Below are 17,354 nucleotides of genomic sequence, written 5' to 3'. Positions count from 1 at the left end.
GGTGAGTCAGGAATTTTGGTACAGTTTGTCTCTGGCTTGGAGACTTTAGTGAGGTCGTAGTCTTACCCAAAGACTTGACTGGGGCCAGGGGTGCCCTTCCAGGTGATTCACCACCTCATGGCAAGTTGGTGCTGGCTGCTGGCTGAGGGCCCAGCTCCTCCCCACATGGGGCTCTCCGCAGAGCAGCTTGAGCATCATCATGATATGGTGGCTGGCTCCCCCAGAGTAAGTACCCCAAGAGAGAAAGGCAGAAGCTGCAGTGTGGTGACTGACCTGGCCTCAGAAGTTACCCTTGATATTTCTGCAGTGTCCTATTGACTGCATTACTGCATCAACCCTATTCAAAGTGGGCACAGCTGCAGCAGAGCGGGGTCACCAAGATCCCTCTTGGGGCATGGCTGCCACAAACATGCTTCTTGTTGGAGGGGGTCACCCACATCCCGGTGGAGAATCTCCTCCCCCACCCAGGATGAGAGGGCACTTTACCCCTGTTCTTCTTTTCAGCATATTCCACCACCACATGACCCATGGATCATTACACTTGGTCTGCTGCTGTGCTGCCAGGCTTCATCTCTGCCTTCTTGGGCCATTTCTGTACAGCAGAGATCTGGGCTTGGGTCTCCAGGTCCTGATGAGGTCCCCTTGCCAGTCTTCTGCCTTAGGGATGTCAACAAGGGGAAGGGCTGTGCTGGGCGATGGTGGCAGGCACTGTCCTTGCCAGCCTGGACTGGAAGCACTCGGATAATTGATCTACCCCAGGCCAGGCTCTCTTTCCTCACAAAACTCCAACCACGCATCCTGTATTATCTCCATTTTATGAGAAGAATTGGGGCTCCAAGGGGCTTAGTGATGTATGGAGGTGACACACCCCATCAGCCAGGATATGAAACCAGGTACCCCTGAGACATAGGCTGCCCTCTTTTCCATCACCTGCTGACTGAGCTGCTCTGAGTCCACAGTAATGGCTGGGGGCCAGGTGGAACTTATCTTAACGTTGGTCTTCAGATTCCTGGAGAAGATGCACTCATGTATTCTGGAGCTGGACCTGGGTCCAAGGTGGTCCTATCTGTAGGGCCTGGCACATGGTGGATTTCACTGCAATGAGTCATGGAGGTGAGCAAGAGCTTATCAGTGTCTTAGTCGTAGAATTCTTCAAGTCTTTGGTTGAAAGGAAGACTATCTGGAGGTGAAAGTGGGTAGCATCTCTCAGACTACCCCCTTCCAAACAACTGGTAAATATTTAGAAGAACAGAGGGTGGAAGCAAATCCCCTCTCCAGCTGGTGTGGGCATCCCTTGGAAACCCATGGAGAAACATGGCTGTGTGGTCTGCCAAGGGGGGTCAGTGTGGACTGGAGAAATTATCTCATTAACTGGCCCCTTCAATGGTCTCATTCGTTATACTCACATGATCCCTGTGTGTGAGGTACTGCCTCTGAGGGGGCTCTATTGTGACCCCCATACAACATGGAAACCAAGGTCCAGAGAAATCTCTTTGCTTTTTAAAAAACATATAAGGCTGGATGAAGAATCCGTCATTTAAACTGGACCAGAATTTGTGGTCTAAGCCTTGTAGCAATCTTGTATCTTCATATGTTTACTTTTCACTCTAAAAGTCATGGAGCCCTCTCTGTAGGTGCTAGGAAGGGCTGGATCTGGCTGGAGCAGCCAGATCATCAAATATGGAACAGGTCTCCTCAGGAAATTGGGGTGGAGGTGGCGACTGGCTTCACCCCTGGGAGCACCTTGAAACAATCCACTTTCAATTTTCCAACAGTTTATGGCCATTTTCATTGTTCCCATCCAAGAAAATTCAAGAAAGCCTCTGGTGGCCCATTGGGCCTTTTCTTTGATCTAGGAGCCACAGCCTGTATGGTCTGGAGCCAACCCCACTACTCAGGCACTGCTGCTGCTGCTGCTGCTGCTAAGGCACTTCAATTGTGTCCAACTCTGTGCGACCCCATAGACGGCAGCCCACCTGGCTCCCTCGTCCCTGGGATTCTCCAGGCAAGAACACTGGAGTGGGTTGCCATTTCCTCCACCAATGCATGAAAGTGAAAAGTGAAAGTGAAGTCGCTCAGTCGTGTCCGACCCTTAGCGACCCCATGGACTGCAGCCTACCATGCTCCTCCATCCATGGGACTTTCCAGGCAAGAGTACTGGAGTGGGGTGCCATTGCATTCTCCAACTCAGGCACTGAACCCACTAGATACCCACTGAGTGCCCCCTCTCTGAAGGTTTGAGAGACGGGCACCTGGAAGTCTGCTTAGAAAAACAGATAGAGGCAGAGGCAGGACGGCTGTAGCCTCCACACCCGGAACCACCTGGGGCACGCAGAGCAGTCTGTTAAACTTTAAACCACCTTGCGGCCAGCATCGCCTGGTCCTCGGACAGCATTCCAGCCGGTTGGGGCTGTATCTTTTTGTATGTGAGGCAAGGGAAGAACCAGTGCGGAAATGCAAATGCACTGTCGTTTAGTGACCCATATTGCGAAAACCAGCAAAAGGAAGTTGTGTTTTGCTGCTGCCTGAAGTCAGTCCTGGAGAGAAGTACGTGCGCCACAGAAGACAGGTGAGTGGTGCTGGCTCTGGGGTCTTTGCCAGCCCAGAGAGCCTCTGCTGGTCCCTTAAGGGGCACTTCTGGGGTCGGGGAAAGTTCAGAGCAGTAGTCATTTGGGGTCGGATGTCTCTAAGGCAGGAAGCTGCCGTGGTGGCGCCGAGCGGTGTCTTGTGTCCCTTTTGTCTTCCTGTGGTGCCTCTGGCATGATTTGTAGCAAATCGTTGAGCAGTGAATGAGCACACTGCTGAGTGTCCTGTGGCAGTTTAGACTCTAGCAAAGATGAACTTGAGGGCCGGGGTCCCCGAATAGACTGGACCTATGGAGGAAGGATAAGTGGTCCCAAACACAGTCCCTAGAGACTGTGGGGCTTCAGAAGATTCCGCTGCAATCTGCATTTTAGGTCCTGACAGGGCCTGTCTATGATGGGCTGCTAGGAGGGAAGACTGAGCCTGTCAGGGCCTCTTCCGAACCTCATACTGTGCCCAGAGAGTGCAGGGTGGTGGCCAGGCCACCTTGACCTCGGGGAGGTGGCCAGGCCACCTTGACCTCGGGGAGGGTGATGGGCAGCCATGGGGTACCAGAGGCAGCTGTGTTTGTGCTGGTTGTACTGAGGGGGCATGTTCTAGGGCACGACTGTACCCAGAGCACTAGGCTCCCAGGACCCTGTGGCGTTTGCAGTGTGGGAGTCCCTCTGATTGCAGACCATCAGCCCGTTTACAGTTTCTCGGGGTCAGTGAGGTGCTGTGGATTCCCCTTGGGAGGTGGAAAGATGGGTCTGGGGTTTTCACTGGAGGAGGGAACCGAGGAGTATGTGGCAGCAGGTAGCTGGTATCCTGGTGATGTTCATGGCCCACGGGGACATTTGGCTTGCAGTCCCTCCCCCAGCTCTGTGACTATGGGCCACTGATTCTACCACCCAACTTTCCCATATGTGAAGTGGGATCTGAGTGGTACCAGGCTCCAGAGGTGAGCACAGCCCTGGGAGGCTGGGTGTGCTCAGGGAAGCTCTGCTGTTACTCACACTAGTCCTCAGACAAATCCCACGGTGACTTTGCTCCATCACTCTTTTAGGAGAGGAAGCTGAGGGCCACAGAGAAACTGAGGCCCATCACTTGCCCCAGACCACGGACTGTAAGCTGACAACCTGGGCCCAAACTCAAACCTTTGGAGCCTGAAAATTTGATTGGCAAGTGGCCCTGGGGCTGGGTGGGGCTGGGTGCTGAGGGGAGGAAGTGGTTTGTCTTCGGCTGGGTAGTTGCAGGAGGCCAAGGCCCTGGTTCCGCAACTTGCGCTGACGTCTGTTTCCACACAAAACCAGCACCTCTGAATATGCAGTGGCCCCCAAAGCTGGACAGGACTCTATGCTCTGCACACACAGAAGCCTAGACTGCAGTAGGTCTGTTGAGGTTAGAGCTGAGATGAGGTGTTGAGCAAGGCCCCAGAGGAAAGGTGAGGCCTTTCTGCCCTGAGCCCCTTGAGAGCCTAGGGTGGGGGTTGTTGCTGGACTCAGAACAATGATCACAGAAGAGTCTCCAGGAGCACACCAGGATCACGGTCAAGTGCCAGGAGCACTTGTCTTGCTGCATCTTTGCCATCTGCTCCAGGTGGGCTCTGATGACCCCACTGACAGATGAGGAAACAGGTCCATGGAAAAGGGGATGAGCCTGGGAGTAAAAATGTAACCTTCAAGCAGTATTGACCATAGCACAGATGTGAAACCCAAACCTGAATGGGGTGTCGCTCACCTGCATGACCCCTGGCTGCCTACAGCTATGAGATCCATCCTGGCTCCAACCCCCAAATCCTGTCCCCTCCCCTCTGGGCTCACACACCTAGGCACACTGCTACCTCTTCAGATGGCATGACTCACTCTTGTTTGCTTTGTGCCCTTCCCTCTGTCTGGGACACTGGTCCCTCTGCCTGTGATACTGCTCTCTCTGTCTGAGATATTGTTCCCTCTACTTAGGATGCTGTTTTCTCTGTCTGGGTTCCTGTCCCCTGTCTGAGCCCCTGTGTGTGGTGGTGATGACTGGTTGCCTAGGTTCCCAGTGAAGTGGATGGTAACCTACCTTGTACATCAGTTCTACGGGGTTTTGTGGGGGCTACTTGGAGCCCCTTGGTGCCCAGGACACAGAGCTCTTGCTGGTACAGCCATCGGCTTTGGGGAGGTGAATCCACCATCTAGGCCTCCGTTTCACTGTAATTACCTGACAGGGTCACTGTGCAGTTAGATGAGATGATGTGGGGCTGTCAAGTGACGGACGGTAGGAGATGGAGTTTAACCTTCTGTAATCTTGATTTGCATTTTGTATTTTCAAAAATTTGGACTTGACTAAAGCATATTTTTGTAGGGCTATGTAAAAGTACATATTAGAAGGAAATAAAACTGACGTGCTGATTCAAATTCATCTATTCACTTACTCACTGAACATGCTTACTGAGCCCTGCTATTTGCCAGGTGGCAGACCACACGAAGGAGGTAAGATTTCCACCTGTGTGGTCTGCAGCCGGCGGGGAGTGGAGTGGGGAGGTGTGGGTGAGCCTGGCAGGTGGGAGCTATGGAGGAGGGGGTTCTCTTCTGAGGAAGGCCTATCACAGAGCAGGGAATGAGCGTGGGGAGCTGGGCTAGGCTGTTCCTGCAGAGGGAGGGCCTTGAAAGCCCCCCAAAGTGGCTCAGTGTGGAGGGAGAGGCAGAGTCATGTCTGTGTTAGGGTTTTCAGTATCAACTGGAAGCTGTTGGAAAGTTCTTATCCATTTTGATTCATTGCTTTTTTAAATAAAAATTTTAAACACAATCAAAAGTAGAGTGGAATATTTGTGAGCCCAGGGTGCCCCATGGGAGAGGTCAGAATGGAACAAGGAGCCCCTGTTGCCTCATCCTGAGTGTGGGCCTAGGGATCTTGGATGCTGTGGGGATAAACTCTTTTCCCAAAAAACTTTATTATAAAACATTTTAAAAATACAGCAAAGCTCCAATAATTTTGCAGTGCTCACTCCTGGGGTTTACTTGCTTTATCATACATCTAGCTGCCTATGCAAGAAAGGATTTTACTTTTTATTTCCAAGGTTGTGATTTTATTCCTGTAGTTGCTTCTGATGTATGGCAATGCATAGTGTCTGTAGTATTTATACTTGTTCTCCTTCTAGATAAAAGTAAAAACAGAAACAAAATATGAATCAGAAATAAACATAAAAATTTAAAAATAGAAAAAAAAAGGAAATAAAGAAGAATAGTAAATATATACATAAGCAAAAAGATTAAGTTGAAGCAGTACAGGGACTTCCCTGGCAGTCCAGTGGTTAAGACTCCACGCTTTCACTGCAGGGGGCATGGTTTGGAGCCTGGGTTGGTGAACTGAAATCCCTCATGCCATGCAGCACGGCCAAAGAAGAGAGAAAGAAACATCACAGTGATCTGTTTCCCAGATACACCTGCCTGCATACAGCGCAGCTCTGCACATGGGCCTTCTAGTCACAGCTCCTTACACTGTAGCCAGTGCGTTCTTGGGCTTGCTTTCGCTGAACTTCTGTTAACTCAGCTCTGGGCACATGTCATCACTACTGGGCTCATTGTGTGATTTTGCCAATTCCTACTGTAGCTGAACAGGCCCTGTGATGGGGAACTAGGAGCTTCAGGTGATGCTAATGGCTGGAGGTCATCAGCCTGGTGAGGTGTCCTGCCCATCTTTGTCTGTTAGGACCACTAAAAAGCGATGATATAGCCAGTTGGAGGTAGAGTGCTGTGTGCTGCCTCGGGCTTTAAGAACCTTTGTGGGACTGTTGTTGGGTCCAGTGCTGTTGACCAGTCTCCTTTCCTCCTCGCTCTGCTAGCCCCATCCTGCCTTGAAGTCCCATTGACCCCCACTGAATTTTGAAGCATATGGCACCCCAGTGTCTGTGTCCATGTCTGGGTTCTCAGCACACAGGATGGAGACCACAGACTGTACCAGCCAGAGCATTTCCTAGGCTGAGGCCCCAAGACAAGTATTGTGCTTCTGGATCCTAACTCTGGAGTGCAGGCACCTCTGGGTCATGGAGCAGCTTTGCAGACATGCCATCGATTGTTGCATCTGGCAGGGCCTGCACAACCAGACCTTTGTCACTGCTGATAGAGCCTTGTAGGTTTCTGCAGCCTTATCCCCCAGCCTGCAACCTGCATGTAGGTGTGTGCAGCATAGCAGTTTCTTGTATTGCCCCATGGTGCTCTCAGTACTATTTGGATTACCTCCTTCACGTAACCAACCACCCCACTGAGCACTATCATCTCTCACGATTCTGGGACTGGTGGGGTGCATTCCAGTGGCCCTCATTCAGGGTTTCTCTGGGACTGTAGCCAGTCAGGGCTAGAACTGTTTCAAAGGCTTCCTCTCAGGCTCATACGTCTGATGGCTGCTGATAGCTGTCATCTGGGGCCCCATGTTCCGGGGCTACTAAGCCATGTCAGTGACAAAGCTGTGGAGATGCCTGCCCACCTGGGGCCTCCAAGGTACCAGGTGACAGGCAGCAAGTGAGATGGGCATAGTGTTGATTTTAGTGGGAGCTCCTGCACTGTATCCGTAGTGGGGACGTCCAGCATCAGGTGGAGCGGAATTGTGGCCCGTATGCAGGACTATCCCTGCCTGTCTCAGGCAGCTGCCAAGCAGTTTGGGGACTCCAGGGCAGGGACCACATCCCTCCTGCCACCCTATCCATTGGCTGCACAATGCACTCGGTAGTGGGGCACATTTAATTTCTCTGTACTTCTCCAGTCCCCACACCTCTCCTGGTCCCAGGTTTGGGGCCTTTGATACTGGCTGGTGGCAGCCTTGGGTGTCAGGGGCACTGGGCCCTGGGCTGAGTTCAGTAGCTGGGCTCTCTCAGCTCAGAGAGCTCGGGGCTTCGAAGAGAGAGGTGAGTGGCTGGGAAGACAGAAATGACAAATGCTCCTTGGCTCCTGCATGGTTTTACATCTTTGGCCTTGGGCATGTCAGAATGAGCCTGGAACCCAGTCCAGGGGGTTCAGAGCCGCATGTCTGGTAGACTCAGCTCCTGGGTGCTGATTCCCCTAGGCCACATGGTCAGGATCAGCTTTGGCATCCTTGTCTGAGACATGGAATGTCACCCACCTTGGTGACTACAACTGAGCAAGCATACAAAAGCGCTCAGCATGTCCCCAGGCACATGGAGTATGTGTGTGTGTGTAATTGGATGTATGTTTATGTGTGTCTGTGTGTGCATGTGCATGTGTGTAAGTGTGTGTGTTTACATGTGTGTGTGTGGTGGGCACCCTTGCACGTGTGTGTCCTCGACCCTAACCCTCCCTCAGCCCTCCACTCCTCTGAGCTGTGAGGAGGGGAGGCTATAACTGGACTGGCCTGTCCTGCGCTCACCTTGGCCTTAGAAAGGGAGACCAGCTGAGGCTGTGGGCTGTACCCTGCAGCTTTCTAGTCAGATTAGAGGGTGGTCTCAGCTCTTCTGCAACCAGAACTGCCCTCCACCAGGTACTCTGCTCCCTGGAGGGCATCTTTATGCCGAGCCCTGGGTTTCCCAGTCTGGCCAAGCCTTGATCAGCTGCCCTTGCACAAAAACCCTTGGAAGGTAAGATAGCCACACCTGAAGGACCTCCAGAGAAAGGGTACAATTCCTCTCCTTGATGGGGATCCAGGGAAGCCAGGCTGCTGCAGCGTCCCCAGGCTCTGGGCCTGCCACACTCCTTACCACTGTTCTTTGCATAGTTCATTGTCCCTTCTGTAACAAGGAAAATGACACTGGTGAATGTTAGCAACTCACCAAGTCTGTGTAATTCAGAGGTATCACCTTCCCTGAAGTATAGTCAGCATACAATTAACTGCATGTTTAAGACGTACGATTGGATGTTCCAACATACACACACGTACACACACACATGTGATGAGCACATCTGTCAACTCTGCAAGGCTTCCTTGTGTTCCATTGTAACCCCCACACCGCACCTACCCCTCCATCCAGGCAACATCCTGGTCTGCTTTCTGGCATCACATGTTAGGGTACATTTCCTAGAATTCTATGTAAATGGAAAAACAAGTAGGCACATTTTTCTTTGTCTTTTTTTCACTTGAAATAATTTTTTCTAGATTCATCCTTATTATTGAGAAGTATTCCCTTTTCCCCTCAGTGATCCAAAGGCTTGTGTAGAATTGATATCAACTTTGGTCATTTTTTTTTCTCAAGTATTTTTCAAGCTCACTCCTTTTTTAACACTCCACATATGTATTCTGGTTACACACATATTATGCTGTTCATAGTTTTTCTGCATCTCACAATTCATTCTCTCTCTTTCATTTTAGAAAGCTTCTATAGTCTCTCCAAACTCACTAATTTTTCTTCTTTAATATCTAATCTGCCATCAGTCCCTTCCAGGGGGTTTTGATCTCACATCTTGTGGTTTCCATCTTTAGAAATTGGATATGCATCTTTTTTTATTTTCCATGTCTCTGCTGACCTTTTGCATATACAGCAGGTACTGCTGCTGTCTTAAAGACCTTGTCTGCTAATTCTAGCATCTGTATCAGATATGGGTCAATTTCAATTCATTGACTTTTCCTCCTCACTGTGGGTTGTGTATATCTGCCCTCTATGTCTGGTAATTTTTGGTTGGATTCCAGACACTGTAGATTTCACCTTATTAGATTCTGAATATGTCTGTGCTTCCATAATTGCTCTGGAGCATTGTTTAGCGATGCTATTAAGTTGCTTGTTAACAGAGGGACTTTCCTGTTAAAATTCGTCAGTGTTTGTTAGGTGGGACCTGAGTAGAGCTCACTGTGGGGCTAATTATGCACCCACACTGAGGCAAGACCCTTCCAAGTTAGCTAAGTCCCTGTGGGTACTGGGGTTTTCAATCTGGCTGGTGGAAACAGGCTTACTCCCTGCCTTGTGTGAGCCTGAGTTGGCGTTCCCTCTGATCCTCTCTGGTAGTTCTCTCTCAAGTCTTGTAGTTCCCTTGCACACGCACTGAGCTATCCCGAGGGCCCCCGTCAGTCTCCGTGTTCCCTCACTGCAGATCTCTCTCTAGCCCTCTACCCTGTGACGTCCAGCTGCTTTGGTGTTCCTGGATGCCCAGGTCTGTCTCCTCACTCAGGGGTCGACCTGGGATCCCCTTCTCCAGGCAGAAAGTTGGGGTGACGGAGGGCTCACTGCACATGTTTCCACCTTCAGAAGCACTGCCCTTTGCTGCCTGCTGTAAGGTGTCTCTCAAACTGCTGTTTTGTGTGCTTTATCCATGATTTAGTTGTTTCAGGTGAGAGAGTAGCTCCAGTTTATTCAATCTTGACCAGAACCAGGAGACCCTGAGGTGTGATTGCAGCAGGCTCAACCTGGCACCGGATGGCGGCATTAGACATGCCAAAGCTGAGTGTGTGGCCTGAATTCCATCTGGCATATTTTTACTGCTGTGTCATGTCTGATTTCTGGAAACTGGAGATTATCTTCTGTGCTATGAGAAGAATGCGGCAAAGCATGCATTTTCTGTTTAGAAATATTGATATTCCTCCCCATTAAGTTCTTGAGGAATGTGGCAGTAGCAATACTAAATGTGCACCCTGCACTGATTTTGGAGTCACTTGACTCAGAAGAAATCTGATTACACTGGGAGACAAGAGGGCAGGAGACCCACAGGGGCTGGATCTTTGCTTGGCTTCTGGGGCCTCACCAGCCCTCAAGGCCATGTGCGTGCAGAGGTGGGTCACACTTCTCTTCTGAGCACACTCTGCCAGGAGGCCCTTCTGTTGCATGGGTGACCAAGGGTCAGGCTTCAGGACACCTTTTTGATTGTGTGTCTGGAGGGGAGGGGGACCTGTGCCTCCACTGATGGTTCTTTATTTTGTTTAGTGAGGGAGGAAGACCATGTGTGAAGAAGCCACTGACAGCAGTTGATTGCTTGTGACTGTGAGCACAAGGAGTGCATGTGTCTGGGAGGGCCTGCTGGGTCCCCTCAGTCATGATGGCACTGCACACTTGAAGGGACCCTTTCTCCCTGAGTCATGGCATGGCTGGGGACAAGCTCAATTCTGGCCCCAGTTTTAAGCCAGCCCTAGAGGCAATGGCAAGCCACTCCAGTACTCTTGCCTGGAAAATCTCATGGATGGAGGATCCTGGTAGGCTGCAGTCCATGGGGTCGCTACTAGTCGGACACAACTGAGCGACCTCACTTTCACTTTTCACTTTCATGCATTGGAGAAGGAAATGGCAACCCACTCCAGTGTTCTTGCCTGGAGAATCCCAGGGATGGGGGAGCCAGGTGGGCTGCCGTCTATGGGGTCGCACAGAGTCGGACACCACTGAAGCGACTTAGCAGTCGTAGCAGCAGCAGTAGAAGCTGCTACATGCCACGGCCGTTGTCGTACATGTTTCCCTGGGCTGGGGGCCAGGGAATCAGCCGTGCTCCATCTACCCATAGGCCTCTACGACCTGCTCAGGGGTCCCCTGCACTGAGCGGTGGCCTGAAGCTGCCCTTTCATCTTCTCCCTGGAGAACTAGGTCTGTCACCCAGGTTGCTCTGTGCCAGTGGAGGACATGGTTAACATTCTCTTTTCACCTTTTTTTTTTCAGAACCTCATGAACTGCTCCACTTCAAAACTGCTGGGCAAGAAAAAGATTTTCAGCAAATCCTGCCCCCCCTCAGTCTCGTGCAAGGCCTCGGCTGGCCAACCCAAAGGACCCAGAAAGCAGCTGGCAGGGAGCCTGGCACCTGCCCTTCACCTCAGTGCCCTGTGGAGTCTGCCAGCCTCAGGTAACCCACCTGTTGCCCAGGAATAAGTGGCTGCTGTTCCTGGTCCCTGACTCCTCTGCAGCTCCACTCTTCAAGTAGAAGATTTGGGGGGATCTCAGTCTCCTGCAGTCTAGTCTCACCTTTGACCCTCTCTGTGCAGGTCTGACACTTGACTGACTGACACTCGAAGGGGCGTTTCCTCCACAAGGTTTTCCAGAAGAGGCACCATGTGAGAGCATGAAACAGCCCCAGTGCGTAAACGCAGCAGCAGGAGGAATTTGGGACCAAGATCCAGGCTCCTCAGCCCCTGGGTCTCTGGAAAGTGTCAGGTCACCTGTCAGACAGAATATCTACAGTGATATTGAGGGAGGGTCCTGATGGGGATCCTGCCTCACCTCAGAGCTACCTTGAGGATAGTGTCACGGATGCCAGAGCAGGGTGCAGACCAGATCCACTGTGCCCAAGATGGCTACTGCTATTATTTTATGCGTTTATTTCTAATTCATCGAGGAGCAGGTAGCTTCATGATACAGGATTCATTCCTCCCTCTCCTGTCTTTTTCTTTCACCCTCTCTGTTTTCTTTCCTTTCTTCCTCCTTACTCCTTCCTTCCTTCGTCTCTTTTTCTCTTTCTTTCTCCCTCTCTCCCTCCCTCCATCCCTCTCTCTCTTCCTTCTTTCTTTATGAAGAAATTAACTTTTAAAACAAAATGCTTTGTATTTGCCATTGCCCGAAAACCAGCTGAGGCTGACAGGGGTGCTCAAGTGCAGCTGCATGTTGACTTTCTCCAAAGGGCCCTCCCTGGGGGCTGGTCCACAGCCCAGCTGGCATTGACTGCACTCATTTCTCCCTGACAGGAAGCCCCCAGCCAGCCCCTCACAGAGATCAGAGAACTCAGCTTTGAGGATGGAGCCAGGAAGGGGGTCCTCAACACCCCCGGCCCCCAGTGCCACCATGGAGGAGCCAGATGCTGGGCCTAATAACTCCTCCCTGGAGCAACCAAGCACAGACCCAGGGAAGCTCCCTGCGCTCCCTGTCGGGCCTGGAACTCACCACGGGGAGCTTGCCTCTGGGAGCCCTGGCAGCCAGGCCTCTGCTGGGGACATGAGCTCAGTGGGTGAGGCCAGCAGCTCTAAGATCCCTAACCGGGACAGCGGGATAGACAGCCCATCCTGCAGCGTGGTCAGCGAGCACTTCTGTGAGGACAGCGGCGAGGCGGGCCCAGGTACCATCATCAAAGGGCCACACCCGGGAACAGCCCTGGGCAGCAAGTCTCCACAGGAGGAGGCTGATAGCGATGCAGGCGAGGGGAGCAGTGAGGAGCCAGACCCTGAGAACAACCCTTCTAAGGTTGACATGGATCCAGCCAAGGTAGGTCACCTTCCTGTACCAGGTGTCAGGGGCTGCAGGGCCCTCCTCTGAGGGTATTGGAGGTCCACAGGGCCATCACTTACTTACATCACTTACTGGTGCCAGTAGCAGGGTGCACACTCAAACACCACTCTCAAAGAAGCCCCCACAATGGGTTGGTGGGCAGGCCCGAGGGCAGGACCATGCAAGCAGGGGTCTTCCCAACACATCAGGCAATGACGTCTCTCCTAAGCCTCAGTTCCATGGCAACACAGTGTCCCAGTCTTAATGCAAACAGCGCTGCCACCAGCTCTGTTCACCAATGCTTGCTGCCTGCCTTGCAGAACCCCCATGAAGAAGGCAGCATGGTTATCATGTTGTTTTATGAATGGGAAAACACTAGTGTTGCACATGGGGTGTACAGAGGCAGGAAGGGAGCCCAGGCATGGGAGTAGAGCCCCATGCAGATGGCCCAGGGAAGCAGGTATGCTCATGCATGTGGCTCAGTGTTAGAGAAAGCTCATCTGTGTCCCTTTAGCATTTGGGGCTCTGGGCTCTGCACTGGGACTCATGGGGACATGGGAGTAAAGCTGATAGCCCTGGCTTAGAGGGACTGCATGTGCATGGGAGGAGAACAGCATAGGTAAGCTGCAAGTGACTAGGTCTCAAGAGAAGCACAGGCGGCCTTTGGTTGGAGATGGTATTGACAAACATGGCTGCATCAAGAGGCAGGTTTGTGGGCAAACGGCAGCCACAGGCCTATGTTGTTGTAAGCCAAAGTCTCAGCAAGTGGGCTGGGGGCATATTTTAATCTAGGTTTTATTATTATTCAGAAATGACAAAGCCAACAAATCAGGAAATGACTTATGTGTAAAGACAGTTTATTACTCATAGCTCATGAAAAGAGGGGGTACATGATACCAAGGAGAACCAGAGAGAAACTCACCAGGGTGGGTCAGGAGACAGAGGGGTTGGAAATTGTGAGCAAGAATCTTTTTTAATCACTTAATGATTTTTTTTTAATTGAAGTATAGTTGATGTACAAGTACTATTTAAGTTACAGTAGAGTCTTGATTGTGATTTCTGATGAGATGGATGGGTGAGACAGAGTAAGCAGGCTTAAGATTGGCCAGTCTGAATAATTTCAGTGGGCTCTGTGTACAGGGGCTGTCCCTGGATACCTCACACCTGGTCCTGTGTGATTCAGAAAAGAAGATGGTTGGATGTGGGCTCTGGATGGGTTGGTTTGCACTTGAAAGACACTTTTTGTCTTGCTGGTGAATTCTTTATATCTCTAGGAATTAGTGTATCCTGGGAGGGACAGTATCTCCAGGGTCAGCAAGGCCCCAAAACTTTGGTATTAAGATAATATTGGTCTTGTAGAATGAGTTAGGCAGTGTTCCTCATTCTTTGAATTTTTTGGAAAAATTTGAGAACAATTGGTGTTAATTTCCCAGTGAAACCATCTGGTCCTGGGCTTTTCTTTGTTGGGAAGTTTCTTTATTGTTTATTTAACCTCCTTATTTGTTATTGGTCTGTGCATATTTTCTATTTCTTCATGATTCAGTCTTGGTAGATTGTGTTTCTAGGAATTTATCTATGTCTTCTTCTAGTTTATTCAACTGTTGGCATTTAATTGTCCGTCTCTATGATTGTATTCTGTGGTATCGGTTGTAATGTTTCCTCTTTCATTTTATTTATTTGATTTCTATCTCATTTTTTTGGTTGTCAATTTTGTTCATCTTTTCAAAAAACAATTCTTAGTTTTGTTGTTTTTTTTGTGTGTGTGTATTTCTACTCTCTGTTCTGTTTATCTCTGCTCTAATCTGTTAGTTACTTCCTTCTGACTCCCTTGAGTTTAGTGTGTTATTCTTCTAATCTTGAGGTACAAAGTTAGGTTGTTGATTTGAGATCTTTCCTCCTTATACATGCATGCATTTACAGCTATAAATGCCCCTCTTAGCACTGCTTTTCCCACATTCCATAAGCTTTGATATGTTGTGTTTTCATTTTCATTTGTCTCAAGCTATTTTCTAATTTCCTTTGCAACTTCTTTGACTGTTGTTTAAGAGTGTACTATCTAATTTCCAGAAATCTGTGGATTTTCCAGGTTTTCCTGTGCTATTGATTTCTAGTTTCATTCTGGTGTGATTGGAAAAGATAAATCATATGATTTCAATCTTCTTCAATTTGTTAATATTTGTTTTGTGGCCTAACACATGGTCTGATCTTGAGGGTTTCCATGTGCACTTGAGAAGAATGTATGTTCTGCCATTATTAGATGGAGCGCTCTACATATGTCTGTTAGGTTCATTCGGACACTGTTGTTCAAATCCCTTGCTTCTTTATTGATATTTTGCATGTCCTATCCAGTATTGGAAGTACTGAAGTCTCCTACTGCTATTTTGTTGTAATCAGCTTCTTTCTTCTAATCTGTCGAAGTTTGCTTCATATATTTAGGTGTTATGAGGTAAAGAACCTGCCTACAATGCAGGAGACCCAGGTTGGATTCCTGGTTTGGGAAGATCCCCTGGAGGAGGAAATGGCAACCCACTCCAGTATTCTTGCCTGGAGAATCCCATGGACAGAGGAGCCTGGTAGCCTACAGTCTACGGGGTTACAAGAGTCGGACATGACTCAGCAAGTAAACCACCCCCACCATGAGGTTTAATGCATATTTATAATTTTTCTATCTTCTTGGTGAATTGATCCTTTTATCATTATATAATGTCTTTGTATTGTGTAAGGTTTTTTATTTAAAGTCCATTTTGTCTGATGTAAGTAGGCCACTCCTGATCTATTTGTTGACCATTTCCATGAAATATCTTTTTACATCTTTCAGCCTATGTATATCCTTAAGTCTAAAGTGAGTTTCTTCTGTGTGTTTAGTCACTCAGTTATGTTTGATTCTTTGTGACTCCATGGACTGTAGCCTGCCAGGTTCCTCTGTCCATGGAATTTTCCAGGCAAGAATATTGGAGTGGGTTGCCATTTCCTCCTCCAGATCTTCCCAACCCAGGGATCAAGCTCTCCTCTCCTGCATCTGCTGCTTTGGCAGGTTGATTCTTTACTACTGAGCCACCTTGGAAGCCCGAGTTTCTTGTGGGTAGCATATAACTGAATGCTATTTTTTTTTAAATCTGTTCAACCAATCCATATGTCTTGATTGGGGAGTTTAAATTATTTTACATTTAAAGAAATTACTGATATGGAAGAACTCACTATTGCCTTTTTCATTGTTTTCTATATGGTTTGTAACTTTTTTGTCCGTCTCTTACTGCTTTCCTCTTTTAAGTTTAACTGACTTTTTTGTAATAATATGCCTTGATTCCTTTCTCATTGCCCCTTGTGTATATTCTATATATTTTTTCTATTGCAATTACATAAAATATTTAAAGTTATAGCATTGTATTTTAAGCTGGTAAAAACTTACTTCAATGGTAAACAAAAACTCTGCTTTACAGCTGTCCTTACCAGATGATCTATGTGTTATCACAAATGACATGTTTTATATGTCCAGTATGCCCTTTCACATCGATTTAGAGTTTTTAAAAGTTTTTGTCCTTTTTGTGTTATTTTGTACCAAAAATTATGATAGTATAGGTTATTATATCATATTTGTTCATGCATTTATTTTTATTGAAGAACTTTATATTCTTGTATAACTTCATGTTGCTATCTACCATCTTTTCACAACTTAAAGGACTTCCTTCAGCATTTCTTGTATAGCAAGTCTAGTGATAATGAACTCTTTATCTTTTGCTTATTTGGGAAAGTCTTTATTCTTCACTTTTGAAGAACCACTTTGTTGAATAAGGTATTCTTGCTTCACAGTTTTTTTTTTTTTTTTTCATCTTTAGCACTTTAAATATATCCCACTACCCCCCTCCCCCACCTTTTTTAATAATAGGTCCCACTGTGGTTCTTTGGGTTTGTCCTAGTTGGAGTTCCATGAGATTCTTGAATTTGTATCCATTTCATTTGGGAGACATTTTCAGCCAAAAATTCATCAAGTAAACTCTCTGCTCTTTTTACTCTCTTCTTCTGGGACTCCCATAATGCATATATGGTCAATTTGATAGTATTCCATAAACTTCTTAGGCTCTCTTTGCTTTTCTTCATTGTTTTTCTTTTTGTTTCTCTGACTTTCAAATGACCTAGATTGAATTTTTTAGTCTAGTTATTGAAATGTTCAGCTCTAGAATTTCTGTTTGGGTCTTTTTTATGGTTTCTATCTCTTTAATGATATTTTCATTTAGTTCATGCATCCAATTTCACTTAGTTGTCTATTTGTGTTCCTTTTTTTTTTTTTTTTTAGCTCATTGAGCATCTATATGACAGGTATTTAATATTTTTTTATAGGCAGCTCATAGATCTATGCTTCTTTAGGGTTGGTTTCTGGAATTTTATTTTGTTCCTTTAATCACACCACGTTTCCCTATTTCTTTGTAATATTTTGCTGGAATTTGGGCATCTGAAAAACAACCACCTCTCCAGTCTTCACATGCTGGCTTTGTGCAGGGAAAAATCTTAGCCAGTCAGGCTAGAAGTTCTAAAACTTAGTAAACTTTGTCTGATCTCTTGCTCCTCTGGCATCTGCCTGCAGACCATCAGCTCTAACATGCTTCTTGCCTCAGTTTTCAGTGTCTTTGAAACTCTGGCACTGGTCATGATAGCATTCCAAGTCTGGCAAGACAAAAACCATCCCTCAGGAAACTTC

At 48.1% G+C, this 17,354-nt stretch overlaps 1 protein-coding gene across 5 annotated transcripts in view; it reads left to right on the top strand.

Moving 5' to 3' along the window:
* The first annotated feature begins 2,114 nt into the window (after nucleotides 1-2,114).
* Nucleotides 2,115-17,354, top strand: part of FGD3 (FYVE, RhoGEF and PH domain containing 3) — a 42,054-nt gene continuing 26,814 nt past the window's right edge. For 2 of the 5 annotated variants that reach the window (XM_010835975.1, XM_010835974.1), the window contains exons 1-4: nucleotides 2,115-2,569; nucleotides 11,126-11,306; nucleotides 11,446-11,536; nucleotides 12,142-12,655. In XM_010835975.1, coding sequence (XP_010834277.1) covers nucleotides 11,523-11,536; nucleotides 12,142-12,655 — 528 coding nt within the window. In that variant the 5' untranslated portion in view covers nucleotides 2,115-2,569; nucleotides 11,126-11,306; nucleotides 11,446-11,522. Of the gene's footprint in view, nucleotides 2,570-3,720; nucleotides 3,744-11,125; nucleotides 11,307-11,445; nucleotides 11,537-11,561; nucleotides 11,802-12,141; nucleotides 12,656-17,354 lie in introns of those variants that run through there. The other 3 variants (XM_010835976.1, XM_010835978.1, XM_010835977.1) reach the window with 3 other exon arrangements.

The sequence above is a fragment of the Bison bison genome, unplaced genomic scaffold (assembly GCF_000754665.1).
Source record: "Bison bison bison isolate TAMUID 2011002044 unplaced genomic scaffold, Bison_UMD1.0 scf7180017864057, whole genome shotgun sequence".
NCBI lineage: Eukaryota > Metazoa > Chordata > Mammalia > Artiodactyla > Bovidae > Bison > Bison bison.
This window is presented reverse-complemented; position numbering and strand designations above follow the sequence as displayed.